This window comes from Acanthochromis polyacanthus, chromosome 10 (genome assembly GCF_021347895.1).
Source record: "Acanthochromis polyacanthus isolate Apoly-LR-REF ecotype Palm Island chromosome 10, KAUST_Apoly_ChrSc, whole genome shotgun sequence".
NCBI lineage: Eukaryota > Metazoa > Chordata > Actinopteri > Pomacentridae > Acanthochromis > Acanthochromis polyacanthus.
In genome coordinates this window covers 21,788,977-21,809,404 of record NC_067122.1, presented here as the reverse complement: position 1 = coordinate 21,809,404, position 20,428 = coordinate 21,788,977, and the positions used below count along the sequence as shown (strand labels likewise).

General features: G+C 42.5%; 1 protein-coding gene across 2 annotated transcripts; it reads right to left on the bottom strand.

The window, feature by feature from the left end:
* Positions 1-6,153: 6,153 nt before the first annotated feature.
* Positions 6,154-20,177, bottom strand: LOC110948136 (C-terminal binding protein 1). 2 transcript variants are annotated; one of them, XM_022189536.2, is made up of 11 exons: positions 20,060-20,177; positions 18,864-18,912; positions 17,996-18,140; positions 14,138-14,292; positions 13,703-13,847; positions 13,384-13,590; positions 12,919-13,133; positions 11,998-12,128; positions 11,766-11,893; positions 10,107-10,224; positions 6,154-9,944 (listed from the first exon to the last, which is right to left on the bottom strand). In XM_022189536.2, exons 3-11 carry the CDS (start codon positions 18,054-18,056, stop codon positions 9,761-9,763), a joined length of 1,344 nt encoding a protein of 447 aa, XP_022045228.1. In that variant the 5' UTR covers positions 18,057-18,140; positions 18,864-18,912; positions 20,060-20,177; the 3' UTR covers positions 6,154-9,760. The 2 variants fall into 2 exon arrangements, with proteins under 2 accessions (XP_022045228.1, XP_022045229.1); XM_022189537.2 differs by lacking the exon at positions 20,060-20,177 and adding an exon at positions 19,771-19,847.
* Between the last annotated feature and the right edge of the window lie 251 nt (positions 20,178-20,428).

The window sequence follows — 20,428 nt, the reverse complement described above, 5'->3', positions numbered from 1 at the left end:
GTGGCAAAGATAGAAAACCAGACAACACATGCAAAACCAAACATATGATCAACTCACTGCTGGTCTTTTCCTGGGACCAGAATTATCTCTTAAGCTAAATGATTGTTGATCAAATAGAAGATGCACTGCGAAAATAGGGAACAAAGATGGTGCAGTCTGACAGGGATGCAGCATCTGAGTCATTCTGTGGCTGGAAAAATACTGAATTATTCCAAAGACAACTGAAAACAAATATTTATCCCAGAAGATCGCTGTTGGTAGTACGATCCTGCCGAGTGGGATAGGCCATCTGTCTAGAGACTAATTAATCATACAGGCAAATATGTACAGCTTGTCCATATACTATCACAGAGACATCTTCATCTGTCAAACAGCTCCTCTTTGTCCCCAACAGGTCTCAAAACTATTTTATTTTGGTAATGTTCTCATCTCTTGCACCTCAGCTGAATCAAAACTTTAAACCACTGTGAGAAGTTTTCTTTCCCACTAAAACCCGTGGAAGTTGCCTCAGCAGAAAGATCCATTTTACAGAGCTGTTAACGGAATTTACTGACCCAGAAGCAGTATGAGAACCAGTACTGGCGTTTTACTGTTTTGACAGTGTGCCTCCAGACCCGATGAGGACCGCCGCCGTCCCCTCTCTCCACCTCCTCCTCCTCTTGAACTAAACAAACAAATAAAAAAAATGTGGTGCCACAGCATGGGAGCTGACAGGAGTAATGAATGCCGTAATCTCACGTGGGACTTGGGAAGCAATGGGCCAAAGCGTGTTTGAAGTGTGTGTGAATCGGGTCTGTTAAAATACTGCTGCATCCTGGGCCTCCTTCAGACACACACTGTTATGTAATACGCATGTCCTTCACTGCGACAGGAACAATATGGTTATAGATGAATAGTCAGGCTATTTTTTTCTTTGCTTAGGAAGGTTCCTAAGCGAGTGAAGTACCGGAAGTACAAATGGCATCCACGATGGGAGCCGATCGAATTCTCTTCATGATAAGGAAAAATGCTTAGTGCTTCCCTTCTCAGTTGTTTTAGCTCAGAATACGCTGGACCATCTTTAACCAAAGGAAAGGAGATAATACGTAGCTTTGTGTGAGCGCAACTTCTGTCATTGTCCTTCACGTGTTTCCTTGACCCGACAACCTTTTTCAGTAAGGTCAAGGAAAAATGCAATCTGCACTGTTTAAAAAAAATCTTATTATAGAAAATACCTACATTTTTAAAAATGGTTTTCTGCATTTTGAAATTGCATAGAAAACAAATATAAATATTGCATACCGTTAGCCTAATAGCATAGGCTAGCCAAGTCATTTTTTTGGCCTTCATGACTTAGGCAACTATGCTATTAGGCTAACGATATGTGATATGCAAATCTAAACCCCAACAGTTATATTAAGTTTTATGCCACAAATTACATTTAATCCTCCTTTTTTTTTTTTTTTTACTGAATGTCATATAATGTTACATAAAATGACAATAATTATCAGTTAATTCTGTTTTACGGAGAAACATTCTCTACGAAACATATAATGGAAATGTTGGTTTTTGGACTTTATTAGAATTAGTCTGTTCTACTTTAATTTTGACTTTAGATGCCTGTTTGTCTGCTCAGGGTTGGGATTAGGTCAGTCCACCAATTCAGACTGCATTTTCTTGACAACTATTACACTGGTTTTCATTTTGTCCAAACATATGATCCCCAGAGGATGAATCTTAGCTGCCTGACTTGTCTCCACTACCACAATGATGTTTACTTTAGCTGTTCTACAAAATGTCTTAACTGTTTGATGAACTCTCCTACTTTGGTTTATGATCAAATGCCTGCGAAACTAAGGACCTTCCCGTCATCCTTAGCTGTACAAGTGATATATTAGCATGCCAACATGCTAAACTAAAAAGGTGAATTCAGCTACCACTAAGCCTTCTAAACACTATCATGTTGAAGAGCTGATATTATAGCCTAGCCGCGCTAGACCCATGCTCTGAAGACGCAAGGGTCCAGGCACGCTGGACAGGGAGGGAGGCGGGCTAAAAGGTTGTCTATCAAATCACTCTGCAGCAATTGGGTAGGTATACAACCAATCAGCGCAACGAATAGGCTCCTAGAGCGCCGGAAATCAGAGGATGTGATAGTTCGGTGAAGCCTTATTTATACAGTCAATCGGTGAAGCTCAAGGATATTACAGACATGTTAACAGAAAGATTATTCAGAGTCGGTACTAATGGAGCTCAACGACTGTTGTCGTTTTTGTTGTCGACCCTGGCAGAGAATTAAATTAGTTGCCGTGGGTTGTCTAGCGCGGCTAGGCTAGTTGTTTCCGGTTGTTTCTGTCTGAATGGTCGCGCCTCTGTCATCACTTAGTTACGCCCGCCTTCTGACTCTACACTTCATGGTGATTCGTCCGGCCAGTTTTAGGAGAATCCAACCTCGAGCCTTGTGGAGGGTAACTAGACCCACCCTGGCAGAGAATTAAATTCGTTGCCGTGGGTTGTCTAGCGCGGCTAGGCTACTGATATTATGCTTTTTGGGGTTTTTACTTTTTTTTTACTTCAAGCTGTTTTGTTGCATGTTAAGATTTGCCAATGTACAAAGTTCAAACGGAGTTAATTCCCTCCACAGAAAATACTGCTCCTTACGTCTTGTTTGAAGTCCAGGCTTTTCTTCCTGTACGTATTTACATCACCATGTAACACATTTTCATAACTCCTGCCTAGCAGCCAGCTCAACAAACAAACAGAGTAGCTTCCTCGCAGTCCAACATTATTTCTTCACTTATGTTTTTTTTTTTTCCCCCAGAGTGACGTCTCTCTCTAACCAGGCCATTCCACACTAATTCACACATTCTGCAAAACAATATCTACAAATAAAAAAAGTGAAGACTTTGGGAAGTTCTAATGTCACAGCTCAGTTCATGCACGCCTCTAGTTGCTTTGTGTAATGTGCATTTGCCTGAAACGACAACAGCAATGACAGATGGAAACAAGCCGCTTTACATGTAGTTGGCACCAAAAAACACAAGTGTATGACTAGCTTAGCATTGCTGCACCATTTCACCAGTACACTAAAGCCTTTGTGTCTTCTGTGCCCAACATTACTCGGGCCACAGCATTCGTGATTTAAGGTCAGCCTGTTACGACTCAGCTGTCTAGGGTAATCTATGAAGATAACAAAAACCAGGTGTCCTTGGTTTGGTAAAGCAACTCATCGCTTGGTGTCATAATTAACCAAAAGAAAGGCAACAGTAATAGAAATAAACAGGGCTGGTTTGTTTTGCTAAATCAAAGAATCCAATAAAACCAATCAAGGTCTAGCAGAGTTAGAAAACTTACTAGGAAAAAATGACAAAAGAAAACAATTAAACTCCCTAGAACAACTTAAAGACACAATAGGAACACCCATGTGACTAACAAAACTGACCAACTTACAAAATGGAAAAACTAACAAGTGCTCCAAAACACAAGACATGAGGAGCTCCTACCTCCACTGCACAGCCGCTTGCAGAGGTTACATATTTACAGGAAACACAAACACATCGAATGGGACTGAGGTGAGCTGCTTCACATCAAACCGGAAGAGAAAAGACAAACCTGATTGTAAGGCTGGTTGCAGATTTAAACACCAGGTGTGGTGATGGCTGTCGTTCGATTGGAAACTGGGCGGTGGATCAATCAGCCAGGAAGGTAGGCGGGCAGAAGAACAAGGGCTGAAGTGCAGGTCTGGAGCTCCAGGACAATCAGCTGATAAGATGGTGGGGTCTGGAGCTCTTCAGCCGGTTAAAATCGAGTGTCTACCAAACTATAAGTCCACACAGAGGCTGCAAAGGATCCACCACAAATACTGAAGGCATCTGGCCATCAGAGGTCGTAACAATGCCAGAAACTATAAAATGACAGTCCAAGCTGCAAACTGGACCAGCATGCGTTTACAAGTTCTAGTGCGTAAAAAAAAAGACATTTTCTGATCATTAAAGCACATGATTTCTAGGAAACCCATAAAATTAGGGACCTGTGAACATGAACAATATGGGCTCTTTAATATTGTCTTTGTGCAAAGTTATACAACTCTTAGTCTGGTCAGAATTACAGATGGCCTAAAATGCACAAGATTTTCTTTCCACCACATAAAATATATAGTGAACATAGATATAAAGGCAGCATGTAATATTACGTTACATTCTATTTATTGCTCTTGACCTAGTGGAATGAAAATTCGTTGTTCCACCACGCAGCGTCTCTGCAGCTGAATGAATGTCATGAAAGAAGCAAGTACCAAGAGTAGCATCTCGACCTGAAGTCACCAGTCATATCTAAGTGTGTCCACTGGTTTGCTTTGTGTAGAATTAATGCACGTTTATTCAATGTTGTCTCACTGTTCCTGAAGGACTTGGTGAAGTTGGTGGACATTTTTGTCAGATAGGTCTACATCTGGAAGAGTTTCAGCTCCTGTAGAAGGTCAGAGCACATTCTGGTGATTATGAAGATGTGCGTCACCAACTATCACTCCTCCATGGACCGCTGTCGGCGGTAAGACACTGACTTCCTTATAGTGTTTCCCTTTACAAGAGGAAACACAAAGTCTGCTGTCTTCTCTGTACAGCTGAAAATGGGATGAATCATTGGAAAGGAACATCCTTCATTTTGGTGGTGTCCAACAAACACGTGTTGTGGTTTCCCGCTGGAGGGGATTAAGATGCTCTTGTGCCGTTTGATCGAGGCCTTGGTGTGGGTGACAAGATCGCAAACCAGCTTTCCTCAGATTTCTCCCAGTTTCTTACCAACAACTTAATCAACAGGGTCTGCAGCCGAAGGTAAATGTGACAATCCTGGGCTTGATCATGTGACAGATTGTCTCTCATACCACACTGTTGGAACAGTTTCTTCGAAGAAAAATGGTGAAATTGTGACTATTCAAGTGCGTGACTAAGGCCCTAAGTGGGATGCCAGCATTCAGCATGCCAACAGCCCATTTTCACTCTTCTCTTGTCATATTGTCATTTAGATAAAGCTGCATTTTAAGGTGCACTTTTACAGTCCCTGGTCAAATCAGTGTCAGCGTATCTGATCACTGTCCTTTAAAGCCACACCCGACAAAGGCTTGGATTAACTCAGCAGTTGAGAATTTGTCACCAGTTGAACAGCACAAAAGCGCTTTGTGCAAAACTGGCCACATTTATCCCTTTTCTAACCAACTATTAGAAATGACATTTTTCTTAGCTTTTTCTCCAACATTTCCATGCTTCATTTATGCTTTAGTTCTTTATAGACGCTCCTAAAAGTAACCAAAGTAAATACTACCTGTGTTTAGGGGAACTCCCACTGATTTTACACATGGAAGCAGAGGTGCATTGCAAACAATCTGACACATTTCCACAAGTTGGGTTGGTTGTTGAGGTTAGTGGCTACATCGGCCGTTACAATAGAGTTGCTTAGTGGGGAATGTAGACTCCAGGTTTGGACAAAGAGGATTAGATGGAACAAAAAAAGAGGCCATCTCTATTTGTACTGCACTGATTTTGATACTTGTTGTAGTGTCCAACAATATAACAGGAGTGCAGTGCTAAATTGGCATTTGTGCGATGCTGACAAACAACCTTAGTGCCAGTTACAGGCCTGAAAATAATCACTGGAGGCACACTGAAAATTAAAACATCACCGAGTCAATAAACACAATCCATCTCCCACTCCATTTTAAGAGAAGAGCTGCTAGTTACGTGCATGTGGAAGCAATTTTGGGGCTGATAATCCCCCACCCTCCTTTGCCTTGTGGGTCTACACAGAAGCCCCCTTTCCCGTATTCCCCACCTACTCGGCCCGCTCATAAAGCTGTGGCCATTCTGGCATTGCATAACCTTTTGTTGCCAAATAAAAGAGCTGCCAAACTGTGGCAGTAAACAATTTTGTTTATGGCGAAAGTCCTGTAAATGCAGCTCCACGTCCTCAAGCTGTTGGGTGTCACCAGCAGGATGACAAACCAGCAACTGGCATGAATTGTCTTAAACTGACTAACCACTAATGATCAGACACTTTTTTTTTTTTTTTTTTTTTTTACAAGAGATGACCAACGGCAGAGTTAAAGGTTCAGTACGCAGCAGGATTCTTTGTACCAGCAGAGAAATACTGTTATTTGCAAAGTTAAAAAGATGGTGCCAGTTTGTAATTTTTAAGATTTTATTAAAATACGGTGTGGAGTTTACCATTGGAAGTTACCATCACAAACATGATTGTTTCTAATAAAAAGTAAACAAAACAAAAATAAAGCTTAAGAGCCTAGTTACAGGAGTTTTTTTTTCATTTGTTTTTTTGTTTGTTTTTGCAGTCTGGTGAAAGAAAAAAAATCAATTCACGATGAGTGTGAGTGGAAAAAAAACAATGTTCACATGTTGTAAAAATACATTTCCCAATTTTAACATTACACGCAGTCACTTTCAAACATTCATTCATTCATTCCTTGTTAGATGGTTAGATGTCAGTGCCAAAAGAAAGAAAAACAGAAAAAAAAAGAAGTTCACACCTGTGCACGAACGAGGGGGAACGAGGGGAGAGCGGTTTCTAAAAACGTAGGAGGCTGTTCTACATTCTGAAAGCGGAAAACTCGGGATGAGGGACACGAGACAGAGGGCGACTGCTGGAGGATATGTGTGCATTTGAACCCTGAGAGAGAAAACGTGACCAACTCTCACCAATATTTTCTGCTTTTGTCGACAGACCACACCAGTGTCCGCTACGCCCTCCCCCTACCAGCCACTCCGGAGCTCCAGCGGCGCCGTGAGAGACGCCCGAAGAGCCCCAGAAGAGCTTACGGCGGTGGGGCAAGTCTCACACCCAAGAGTGAAATATCAGCTGTTGCGCTGCGAGCATGCACACTGTGCTTATCCGATAGCCACACATACACTGCCGGGCTGACTTGAACTATTAAAAACTAGAAAACAAAAAGAAAAACGACATTGTTAATGCACAGTAAGAATTCACACTGGATTTATGAGATCGCAGAATGAGCTAAAAGTGTTCACACAAGGCTAAATGTGGTTCATCACTGAAAAAAGAAATGCAAGGTGCAGTAAGTTTAGGCCTGTCGGGGGTGTGAGGAGCTTTTTGCGGAGCGGCCTTGATCGCGGCCCGTTCTTTCCGGCTGGGTGTGTCTCCTGACTTCACCTGCTGTGGTCAACTGTATTAAGGCAGTGAGTGGTTCCATGGCGACTTTCTATAACAGCTACTGTTACGGGGAGAGAATAAGTAAGGCCCACAGGATATCAGCTGGAAAAAGCAAAAGTGGGATAAGACGAATTTTAAAAAGAAAGAAAAAGGGGATAGGGATCTCTTGTTTTCTCTGAAATGTGTCAGTACAACATGTAGAACACAGACAGCATATCCATAAAAATGAAATCCTACAATAAAACAGAATGGTTTCATAACAGTGCACTGCTGAACTGAAAAATATATATAATCATCATCAACAGCAAAATTTAAGATTACTATTATGCTCATAATCCGAACTATGGGGGTTATCTTTTTAAAAATATATACTCATCACATGACAGAGGAGCCTACCATTTCAGGACACAGACATGCTCCATGTCTCTCATAGACTCTGAGGGGAAAACTGTACATCACTGGAAACTGACCACGACAAAAATGGCAACTTGGGTTGAAAAAACACTTTGGGGGGGATGGGGGTGAATAGGGTAAGGGGGGGGGGGGGGGGGGCGCAATACTATTTCCCCTTAAAAATTTCCTCACATGCACTATAGATAGAGCAGCTTGACAAAGAAGGGGGATCAAATGAAAAACAAAACAGCATCTACCACTACTGTTCTAGTAAAAGAAAACTAGCAGACAACGGCGACCGCCTTGTTTTTTCGTCTTCCATTAGCCAGTAAGATTGAGGTCGAAACATCAACTACAGTCTGAAGTCTAAGCATGGGAAAGCTGAATTGTGCTCAATTTTCCGCAATGATGAAACAAACGGTAAAGGGGGAAAAAAAAGATCGAAGCCTGAGTATTCAGTGACCTTATCGAACCTACAAAGATTTTGTCAAATTATTTCCCGGGGAATTTTTTTTTTTTTTCAATTGTGTCATTACTGCTACAATTTCACAACCCTTCTAGTAAAGAATAGTAAAGACGTATCTAGAAAATCTGTACAAAAAAATAAAAGGGTATGCACGGTACATTCAATATCTGTTACTGAGGTACTAGAAAGGTGCTCCCTTGACACCAGGGCAACAGCGTTTAAGAGTTACTCCTAGGGACTATTCCTTTGGAACGACAACAGCTTGTTATAACAGGGTGAGGGAACATATGCACATACACACACACACTCATCTACATACACTCACACACACACACCACTGTCAGTAACAAAAAGCCAGCATGCAAGAACACTGTCCCCTTGCTCCTACAAGGAATCTAATCTCTACTGTCCCCTCACGCTTGAAGGAATTGTTGGATGCAAACTGGTTCATGAGCAGATGTGTAGGGTGGGCCATGACAGTAGGAGACGAGTGGGGGGGTGGGGGGTCGGTTGCAGGGTGGTGGTGGTGGGGTATGGCGAGATCTTATCAAACAATAAGGCGGTAGTTGATCCCTGGTCCCCCCTGCTGTGTTTCGAATGTATGTCGGCAGTGTGTGATCACTTTTGTTGTCACTAAAGCTAACCTAGAAGTTCCAGGTTGCAGGCTGGAACTGTCCGTTTGCTGAACTGAAATGCGCTGCAGGCGACTCTCTCAGCTCTCAGCAGTCAGACAGCGCCCTCTGCTGGCGAGGCCTCTGGACACCGCGAGCACATGACCTCACACGCTGCACTCTGTCTTCTGCCAGGAGATACAAATTCATACCAAGACGCTCTCTGATATGATGCTCCTACGCTGTCATCTCATGAGAAAACAATCCATGAGGGGGCAAAGCATGTGTAAATACAGGGATGGCTGACAATTTGACAAAGAACATTGGGCATCACTCTCAAAGCTTAAGTACGGGCTGAGAAGATAAAACATTGACAATTCCACACTGACTGGATTTTGGATTCCTCTGCTGAACGAGCTGACGACAGTGTCAGGGAGAGAAAAGGGGGAAAAGTGGGCTAAGGGGTAGCTAGATGCTCGGTGGGGGGGAAGGACAGGATGTACTGTTTGTGATTCTGTCTGGTTTACTTCAGTACACATTTTCCCTTCATCTTAAGAAGCATGGAGGGGGGTGAGAAAAAAAAAACGAAAAGAAGAAGAAGAGAGCAGTAACATGAGCCATTAATGTACAAAGTGGGGCTTCAACCCTTCTGCCTCTGTGCCTCCAGTGGTCAGAACCAAAGGAGGACTGCAGGAGGCGGTAGACTGTAAAGCCTCATGTCAGAAATGCTATTTTTGTTTTGTTTTTTTTAACCAACAAACAAACATTAACACCTAGAACCACAACAGATCAACTTTCCATTAAAACAACAGCCAACTAAGGAAATAAACCAATCCAATCATTGAATCCTTGAGAACACAGTTATTGCTGACGTAGTTGGGGGAGTGAAAGGGGGGAGGGGGTGGTGTGTGGGATGAGGATGGAGGATGTGTGTGTTCTGAGGGGTGGTGGGAGGGATGGGGCTAACTGTGGATAGGTCACTCTTGGGCTGGTTATGTGATCTGAGAAAAGACTGTAGATCCACGTCAGGTCAAACTGGTGCTGCCGATGTACTGGAGGGTCGGGTTGTGTCTGATCCTGGGAGGTGGGGGTTGGTTTCCAGAGATGACGGAATGTGCTGGCGGCGGCGGGGGGGCTATTGGTCGGAGGGGATGTCTCTGTCGGCTTCGGCCTTAGTAGGCTGCCCCGGGGACGGGGCGTGAGGAGGGTGGGAGACCGGGGCGATGCCATGTGCCAGGGTTCCTGAAACCAGACTTTCAACGCCTGCGCCAGCTCCTGGGAGACCCCCTGTCGCAACATTGATCAGACCTGGAGGAAATCTGAAACACACAAAATACGGCAGAAGATGTTCTTATGAGAACAGTGCACAAAAAATAAAGCATTTAAAAAAAAAAATCTCTTACAGATCTACATTCAGCCTCATAACAAAGCCTGATGTACAATCCCTGTTATTTCTCGTGTTCGACATCAACTCATCTCACCTGTAGGTGGCTCCATTAAGTTCTGGGTGAACAGTAGCTGCCTCCATGCTGGGCCACTGAGAGGCTGCCATCAGATACTCCTTATTAACACAGTTCTTCAGACTGTCGGGAATACGCCCTAGAGCAGGGAAAACAGACCATTAACACTGCATCAAGGTTGTTGTTGTTGTTAACACTGGGGTGTTATTAACGGATCAACTGCAGTTAATAATTGAATTGATTTAAAAAAAAAAAAAGATAGAAACTGATAAGGCAGAAGATGATGGCTGTGAAGTTTTAACAAGATGTTTGTTGTGGATCACTTTTTAGGGTCTATAAAACAATCACACCTGTCACCGTCTAACTGCTGACTGTGGCTGTCACGCTAATGAAGTCTGCAGGGTGAAGCTGTAAAAAATGTGTCACACAGCTGTCCCGTTTTGCTAATAGAGACTCATGTTATCGCTAAACTACTGTAGGTCTTTCAAATACTAACACAGGAATGTAAATACTTCAATCAAAATGGTTAAATAAGTTCTGTGATATTTGTTTCTGTTGTGTTTGATTTTGGATTATTGCAGACTGATAAGATGGTTTTTGGTGTTTGTGCGACCGAGAGCGCTGGGTGAGTTTAGCTAGCAATGGGCCACCATGACAGAGCCTTCTGTAGCGGTGAATGGGTTTCAGCTGGAGTTCTTGTACGGAGACTGGACTCAGGGTAACTATGTGATGTTACTATGTCTGTGTAGAAATATGGGGAATACATTCCAAAACTGAAATATCAGTGCTCCGTACAAGGAGAATCGCCACAAATTCAAAAAGCAGTTGTAAATGGACTAAAAATGAAGTAGAAAATGTTGCATAATTTGTAAATCAAATAACTGGGGGCTTACTTCAGGTCTCTAATGTAGCTAAGCTGACTTTGTTGAAAAGATGGAAATGCAGTAGACGTCTTCCCATCTACTGATAAAACCATTCTTTTGCAGTTATGTATGCTACAATTAATTGATCACTGATTTTTAACATGACCAGCTACTGAGTAAGGGAATTGTTTAACCATTTTTTGGATCACTGCATCAATTTCTGGTTGAATGTTGCTTGCAAAGATAAACACAAAAACCAAAGCACCTACATTATGTTGGCAGAGAATTTACTAGGCTGATTTGTTGAAGTGCACGTTATTTTTACAGCGTTGTTTGAGCAACCTCATCACTGCTCTTAAATAATGCGGTTTGAATGCTACTTATTTCTACGTATCCTTGACTACGCCTTCCACAATTAGAAAGGACTATTTAAAGATTGGAACATTAGCCTTTAGAAAGTATGTTGGCCAGACGCACGGACCATAGCTGTCAAACAGCATGAAGTTTAGTAAGGATCTTGGCAACTTGTCAGATAAAACAAGCAATTTGATTACATCATGTTGATCTCTAAGATAATGGAGATTTTTTTTTTACAAGTTCCAGGAAGTCAAACAGCAGGTCAACTGACAAAAACATACAAAACTTGGATTTTGAAGTAACTGCAGAGCATTTACAGTATATGATTTAATCAGCGATGTGGTACATGGGATCAGTAACCTGTGAAACTGCTTTATGAACGCATTTAAATCTGTGATTCCTCTGGCCAACAACAAAAAAAAAATCTGATCTGCTATGCTTAAAAGTGTAAGTTTCTTACCAGTGATGGCCCGACGCACTTCCCTGGCTGCCTCCTCGCGAGCCTCAATGGAGGCCTGCTCACTGTACCAAGATGTGTGCGGGGTACAGATCAGGTTCGGGGCGTCCTTCAGAGGGCCTGTCGAAAAACTGTGGAGAAGGAATAAAGTTGTTAGTGAGGAGTTATGAGGCTGTTCATTGTGCACATCTATGGATGGACGTGGGCGTGCGCTTCAGTGGAGTATCATAGTTACCTGAAGGGTTCTGTCTCGTGGACGTCCAGGGCGGCCCCTCGTATCCGGCCCTCCTTTAGGGCCTGAGCCAGTGCTTTCTCATCGACCAGACCGCCTCTTGACGTGTTCACCAGGAAGGCTCCTTGACGCATCTGTGTTACAGTATCAGTGACAATATGATTAAACATTATGGAGCGGACTTCGCCAGAGGAGGCTGAAACTTCTGTCATAATTTGGCACAAATCTTTTCTACTTCTGTTCTTCCAGTCTATAATACAGACAGTCAGAAAACATGTGAGTAGTGTTCATTCAAGGCCAAGTTTTCCCAACTGTTGCACTCAAACACTGTTCAGCAAATGTTTGAAATGTCTGTATTTTACGCTGCATAAAAAATACAACTTCTATTCATGCTAGAAGTGTTGGAGTTTCTTCCTATTATTATGAAAAACCAACCAGCTGGTCAAAGAGACTTCAGACTTAACAGGCTACATAAAGTTCTTCGTTTTTCAGTTCGTTAATAAATCAGAATGTGCTCACATTACGAAAAAGCCAATGTTATTAAGCAACAACTTACAGTATTTCCAATATCAATTCTACACCAAATTAAGTTAAACAACTTTTTTCCTTTCACACACACAAATTCCAAACAATGTGGAAATGATTAAAAAATATCCAGATTAAATAAAATAATAATAATCCAAACTCACTGCATGACAACATCCAGACAGGTCAGAAAATAAAGTGCAATATTTCCTAATCACACTAACGAGAACATAAACACAGGCTATATACAGAATTTCAACCAGACAACCTGAGTACATCTTAATTAGATCATACCTACTTTAAACACCTCAAAATTACACAAGGATGGAAAAATAGTTATCAACGAGCAAAATACTCAAAATAAGCTATTTTATGCATATTTAGCACGCATCCACCCACCTGTTTGATGGTGAAGTCATTAATGAGGTGGTGGTTGTGCTCGTTGAGGCTGCAGTGCAGGGAAACACAGTCCGAGTGGATGAGCAGGTCCTGCAGGGTGGCCATTCGCTGCAGGCCAAGGGAGCGCTCCACACCGTCAGGCAGGTATGGGTCATAGAAGATCACACCAAAACCAAAGGCCTTGGCCCGCAGAGCCACCGCTTGACCAACACGCCCTGGATGGAGATTGCAGGGTTAAACAGCCACCATGGTGACAGGCAGGACGTAAAATAGTAGATAACACTTAATAGTTATTGTTCAGCTGAACAGCTTGGACAATAACTATTAAGTGTTATCTACTATTTTACTAAAAACACATTAAATAGAACATTTAATGTGGAGTTCAACGCCAAATACAATCTTAGATTAAAAGAACTATGTGAATGCCTGATTATCTAGTCAGCCTTGTCCATGCTCTTCACTCACCTAGACCGATAATGCCCAACGTCTCGCCCCGGATACGAGCTGCACCACCAGCCACCTCCCTGATCTGCTCCACACTGGAGGCACGAGTCCCCTCCCTTAGAGCTTGGTGCATCCAGGTGACTCGCCTGTACAGGTTGAGAATCAGACATAGCGAAGTGTCGGCCGTCTCCTCCACCGAGGCCGCTGGCACGTTACAGACAGCAATGCCTGAAAGACCGGTGGAAAGCAGGAGAGAAACATTAACCGCTCTGTGTGCTGTTCTACTATTCATGCTAGTTTGTGTGACTCTGAAAATATGTTACAAGTTTTAACTCCTCACCGAGCTCAGCGGCTGCTTTGATGTCAACATTGTCAAAGCCGGAGCCAATCCTGACAATTACTCGTAGGCCTTTGAACTTTTCCAAGTCATCCCTGGATAGAGTGATAGTGTGGTACAGCAGAGCAGCCACTGCCTCATTTAGCACCTGCAGAAGAAACAATCATTTTAAATAAAGTGAATAGCTGAAACTGAACCTGCACTTAACATTTAAGCATTGCACCACCTCAAGAGTTGTAGAATATAATTCACATTGGTAGACTAGCGTGGAAACAGTACTGAAATTTGTTGTTGTAGAAAATGCAAACCCCTAATAAGAAAATGGGGCTGGCAATATATCTTTAATCCATTGTAGACATTAAGTTCTTCCATCAGAATTAAATAAGCATGTACAGTCAGCACAGACTGTTGACATGTGTGTGCATGTGTCTCCCCTACCTTCTCATGAATCTCTTGTGTGGACTGGGCATCACAGAAAGCCACAGTGGCCACATCTTTGAGGATGGGCATCTCCACAGTGCAGTCGCGGCCGTCCAGCAGGGCCACCAGGGGCCGCGGGTGCATCGGCCCATTCAGGATAGGGGGTCGGATACCTAATTCAGTAAACAACACACATTTGTTAGAAATAAATGACATACAAAAACACATTAGTAGCATGTGAAGCCTTGTTTTGAAAAAGCTTTTTTTTTTTAAAAAAAAACCACATGATTTACATCTGTTTCTTTTTGCAGTGACACAATTTGTTGATGACACCCGGCAAACACAGCGACTAACCACTAGCACTTCAGAACCAGTAAAGTTAAGCCAGAGGTCAGTGACTCAACAGTCTGCTTTTCCTCTGTCTGGACTACCCGACGTGGTACAAGTCATCATACCCTCACAAAATCCCCCTGCACACATGGCTAAACTTAACGGGGCTAAGTGCCACACTCCTTAGACAATAATAACTCAGACTTTTATGACTACCGTTTTCCACCAAATCCACTAGCACTCTAAGGGGATTACCGGGACAATTTCTCTGTGTTTCCAATGAGTGTTTTAATGTCACAAAAGTAACATGTAATCAAATCTGTGATGAGGCATGGAGTACATGCACATTTCAGGCCAATATGCACTGTCAGGTCTTCACAGATGCATCTCTGTGCCGCTCAGGTCCACAGACTCCTCATACGGAGGAACTTGGACCCTTTTTAATGAATCGGACCCTCTGGTTAAGTGTTAATTCTGGGAACTTGACCTGCCTACTGTATGGGGAGAGGAAACACAACAAGGAGGGGGCTGGGAGTGTAGTGGGAGAGGTGATGGAGTATGGTGGCTGGGGGGGGGGGGGGGGGGGGTGGAGAAAACTGTGGGGTCTCAGGGAGGAGGTGGTGGGGGTTCATGAGCGGGTCTGAGTCATGACCTAAATTCTCCCGTCTGGAAGAGTCCCATCTTCCTATTTTTCTGCTTCAGACATGCACAAATGCACTCGCATACCTTGGCGGCAAACATCTGCACGTTTGGCCCGTCTGCACTGTGGTCATTTACAATTCTTCCAACAAAAGAAGGCACCGCACGTCAAAAACAAAGAAATGTCTGAAATCACCACAACAATAGTAGACTGATAAAACACTTTTCAAAAACCCGTCCCTGCCTCGTCTGTCTTCTCAGTAGAATTGGACTGACTCCACATGTACACAAGCACACACACTATCTCATCCATGCTGGGTGACAGGTGTGTCTGTGTGTGTGCGTCCCGCGGTGGGGGAGTGTGTCTCGCTGGAACATTTACTTGGACAGAGGGCAGGACGTAATGGTGAGACTGCTGAGGAGGAAAGGGAGCTGGTAGCTGAGGGTGGAAAACAAATATTTGTGAACACTTCCTCTGACGTCTGAGCATTTCCCAACACAAGGATAAAACGCACACAGGGTCAAAAAAGAAAAAGACATTTAAATATAGCCTGCCGCCTTCATACAACGTACTATACGATGTACTCCATTCAGCAGTGGGATTCAAATTCATTGCAAATGGCTGAAAAATGCCATCATGCCTCTTGCAACAAGCTGAACACACAAAGAGACTCTTACTATATTGAAAAACCCAAAGGGGTTTGTCACAAAGACCCCCTGTGAAAAATATATATCCAAGTAGGCCTACACAGAGAGTAATTTGAGTAAAGGACATTGGCATACCCAAGGCCTACGAAGAGCAAGCATGGCCGCACACACAATACAATTCATTCAGTGATTCATTCATTCTCCCTCCCTCTCCCTTTCTTTGCCCTGGCTCCCTCCTCCTCTCCTCTCTCCCTCTGGCTGTAGTTAGAGTAAGAGGTGAGGGGGGAGGGGCAGCAAACGATGATAATGCAGCAAGCAGCAGTACTCCACCCAGACACAGCTAGACACACGGTTATTCAGTTCCTTCTTAACGGCTGCGACAACACCAACACGCACTGAACATAAAAGGGAAACTGCAACACGCATAGCTGCACCACACCCAAACCTTAAATCTCCCCCACCACCACAGTTCACAAATTTCAAAAAAACACATGCCAAAATAGAAAACACATGAGCACCGGGCCTAACCTTGCATTATGAAGTCTGTCAGCCCGTCTTCCTCTCTCCCTCTCCCTCTCTCGCTCTTTTTTTTCCTCCCTCTCTCTCTGCCAGCCTGCTCTTGGCTGACTGGATCCCAGCTGTCATCCACGCCCAGACCCTCCCCCGTGGCCAGCCTCCAATCACAGGCGGCGTCATTCAGAGCCGGCCAACCAGCACTAACCTCATTAGCATAGCCGAAGCTGAGGCCGAGGGCGGTTTGCGCTGTTGTCGTTTTTTAAAGAGACAGCTGGCCTGTTTCCCTGTAGCCGCGGCCACGACCCTTCACCTTGTCCTCTCCCTCTCACCCGTCTCCAGAGACTCTCCCAGACTGTTCCCTCCATTTTAGTGCACCATTATGTCTGATCTCCATCCTCAACTCTCCACAGCTCCAAACACTGTCCCCTACTAGAAACTTGCCCTGCTCCATCCCTGACTGCATAGCTTAGCAATGTGAAAAGTTAACTGATATCCAGGTATCTAAAGTGTGAAATGCAGTTCTTGCTGCGCAATTTCACAAAAAACACTAACAAACGGGAACCACCTTTGGTTTCAAAGCCAGACAGAAATGTAAAATTGAGATCACTACATCAGGCAAAGAATCTAGCAGACAAGTATGGTAATCAATACAATTTCAAAATCCTAAAATAACACAATAATTTCACAATATTCCAAGAGACCCCAACACATCAATTTTAGTTCAGAGAAGCTGGAATCAGAGAAGTAAGCCTGTTTCTCTCGACAAATGACTCAGAGGAATTATCAAACTAGTTTGTGGCTCCTTTAATACTAATGAATGATTCATTGCAGCATCAGTAGCGGGGAGACTCAATATCTATACTACCATTCAAAAGTTTGGGCTCACTTAGAAAAGGCCTTATCTTTGAAAGAAAAGCAGTTTTTTTATTGTAGATAACATTAAATGAATCAGAAATACAGTCTAGACATTCTTAATGTGGTAAATGACTATTCTAGCTGGAAATAGCTGATTTATAATAGAAAATCTACATAGAGGTACAGAGGAACATTTCCAGCAACCATCACTCCTGTGTTCTAATGCTACATTGTGTTAGCTGATGGTGTTGAAAGGCTCATTGACGATTAGAAAACTACTAATGTAGTTTCACAAAGGTGAATGAATAAAAGTGTGAGTTTCAATGCAAAACATGAAATTGCCAGAGTGACCCCAAACCTTTGAACAGCAATGCACAAACTTATATCAGTATTTGACATTTTTCCCATTTAAATATTGTTACCTTCCTAAAATAAAATAATGGCTTAAGTCAAATATTTTCTTGCCTAAATCATCTCCACATGATGCTGGCCACCTCAGGGAAAATCAGCTATATCCCTAGTTAAACAAATCATGCATTCTACCCCAGCAATATAGCCTAGGTCAAGGTTCATTGTGTTGTAGTTCAGTTTTTTTATGTTTTCTGAAAAGCTGGAAATATTGACCTAGGCCATTATTTTCAGAGGGTGTTGATATGTAAAATGGACCCCATACTACGTGTCACATACTAAAAATAGTTGCAGGCTCAAACTAAAAATGTGGCATGTGGACACAGCAAAAAAAAAACAAAAAAAAAAACAACTTCTTTGTAATCAAATAAGATTAATACAGGTACAATGCACTTTGTACAAAATGACAACATATGGCTCATACACACAGTCTCCTACATATTTACTTGTATTTTATGTAAAGTATTCATGAACTCTTACCCTCACAAATGCGGTCAAGTCTCTGCCGCTTGACCTGTTTGTGCTTGTCCATCAGAGCCATAGACCAAGTAGTCTTAACCTGGGACAGAGAAGAACAGATCCAAGTGCTAGCGGGGCCCCTTTACTGATGTCCACTTGGTATCACCTGCACACAGAGAATACAGTCAGAAAAGAAAACACCACTGTTACATGTTTAATTTTCTTCTATAACTACTGAGGGGACACACATAGTCACAACTTAAAAAATTTAAGAGCTTCAGTAATACTGTAATCAACATGACTTCTCATGTTGGTTTTTGGAGATGTCTGATGTCTACAAGAACCATAAAGAGAAAGAGCGTCAGCAGTAAACGTACAAAGTCTTCAGTGATATTTAAAGACTTCAAGTGGTGATTGGCTGTAGATTTTAGAAAAATGTTAAATTTATGCCAGACTAGCTTCAGTAAAAATAAACTGGACTTCTCTTCTATTTTTGAAGACATTTCGCCTTAGAACTGAAGAAGCCTCTTTGATAAGAGGTGAAACATCTTCAAGAACCCAAAAGAGAAGTCAAATTGATTTTTATTGAAGTACTTAAGGTGACCATGAATCATCTGGCTGATAATCTTTGCAAACTTTTTTTTAAAGGAAGAAGAGTAAATGCAGTTTGAAATTGTGTATGAAAAATCAGCAGTGAGCAAATTCATCTGGAATAAAAATGTAGCATAACAATGAGTAATTGTCAAAACAAGAGCATGAAGACAACAAACTTCAAGGCTGAACAAATATTAATTACAGTTATGGGGGGAATCACTACATTCATCAAATTAGGTGTAACAGAAATTATGATAGTGGGATGTTTGTACAGTGACAGACTTCAGACACTCACCTGGAGAACAATGTGTGTTGTGCCAGTCACGTTGAAAACTTAGTTTACACTGAAAACAAAGCACAGGTATACTGACTTTAGATTATGATCATGGTAGCTATGCAGATGGCTTGTAAAGAAAAACAAAGACATGTTAATAAATTCGAAATTGGCAGAACTGCATACACCGCAGCTAACAAAATACCATCTTATGCACATTCCCTTGGTGAAAAATATATTTTAATAAACGTAGTATGCTCTCATATGAGACTCTTAGATAAACGGCTCATGCCGTTCACAACGTCATTCACCTCCCTTTAACAGGTAAACCTGTTGGTGCTCCTCACCATAGTTCCTAACTTTCTGGTCAACTTTTGTTTGGCTCGCAAGAATACCAACGCCTTCACACAGTACAAAAAAAAACTCATTCCACCGCTAACAAAAGCGGTAATATGAGTTTAACAACCTCAACGATAACTTAATAGTGAAAATGTCAACAGCAAAGCAGCCCATCGTCAACAGCCAAGTTACCGTTAACTAACTAGCTTGCGATGCTAGCTAGCCCATTTCTACTCTATCCAGTACCACCGGGGCACTTGTAATGAATGGTGGATAATAATAATCGATTCAGTGCGAAAACTGCAAATATTTAGCTCGTGTATTTGATAGAATTATTAGCATTACTTTGCTCACTCTGAGCTAGTTCAGCTAACATTAACTTCTGAGCCGCCATCCAAGCTAATGCTAACTAAAGGCATAGCACGGTAGCTAGCTACCCGAAGATGGCTAGCTAACCCAAACACAAACATTCGAGGACTATAAGTAGCTAACATTTGAATGGAAACTACAAATTCTTGCCAAACCATGGAGACATACAGTATTCAATGTAATTTAGCCATCAAGAATTTGAGAAGTGTGTTAACTTTACCCATTTCCATAACTACATGTATGAGCCGTTTGCAGCATTGCTAACGTTAGCCTAGCCAGCGCCGTTAACTAGCGTGCTGCTGAGTGTGTGGGAGCGATGCGAGCGGAGGGGGAGCCCATTTCGTCCGATTTGTTATCAGCGAGTGGCGCTACCATGTGAATTATCTGACCCAGAAGCTGAAAAAAATATTAATTCTACTTGGAAGCGTGAATCGCACACAGTATTGAATCCATCCAGATCAAATTTGTACACAATGAACGAATCTTGCAAATAAATGACCAGTACTTACCCCGAATAAACTCTTTGAGGAGTGCTGAGACAGTGTGCGTGCGTCGGTGGTGTTCCCTCTCTCCCGATCGCCATGAAATTAGACAAAAGAGGAAGTGGCTTGTTGATGGGGGGGTCAGACAGTCGTGAAAAAGCATCCGTGGACTGGAAGGAGCGCCCTCACCTTCCACGGCGGAACGACAAAGACGTGTAAGACTCCTGTGTGCAACAAGTCTGCTCAAACAATTATCAAAACTTTTCTTGTGAACCGCTGTGGTTTTTTTAAAAAAAAGATCTACACATTAATTCGCAGTTGTATCACGGTTACAGGTAGCCGTTACAAAGTTTTTACGAAACCTATGTTTTCTTCCCCAAATCAAAAAAAATAAAA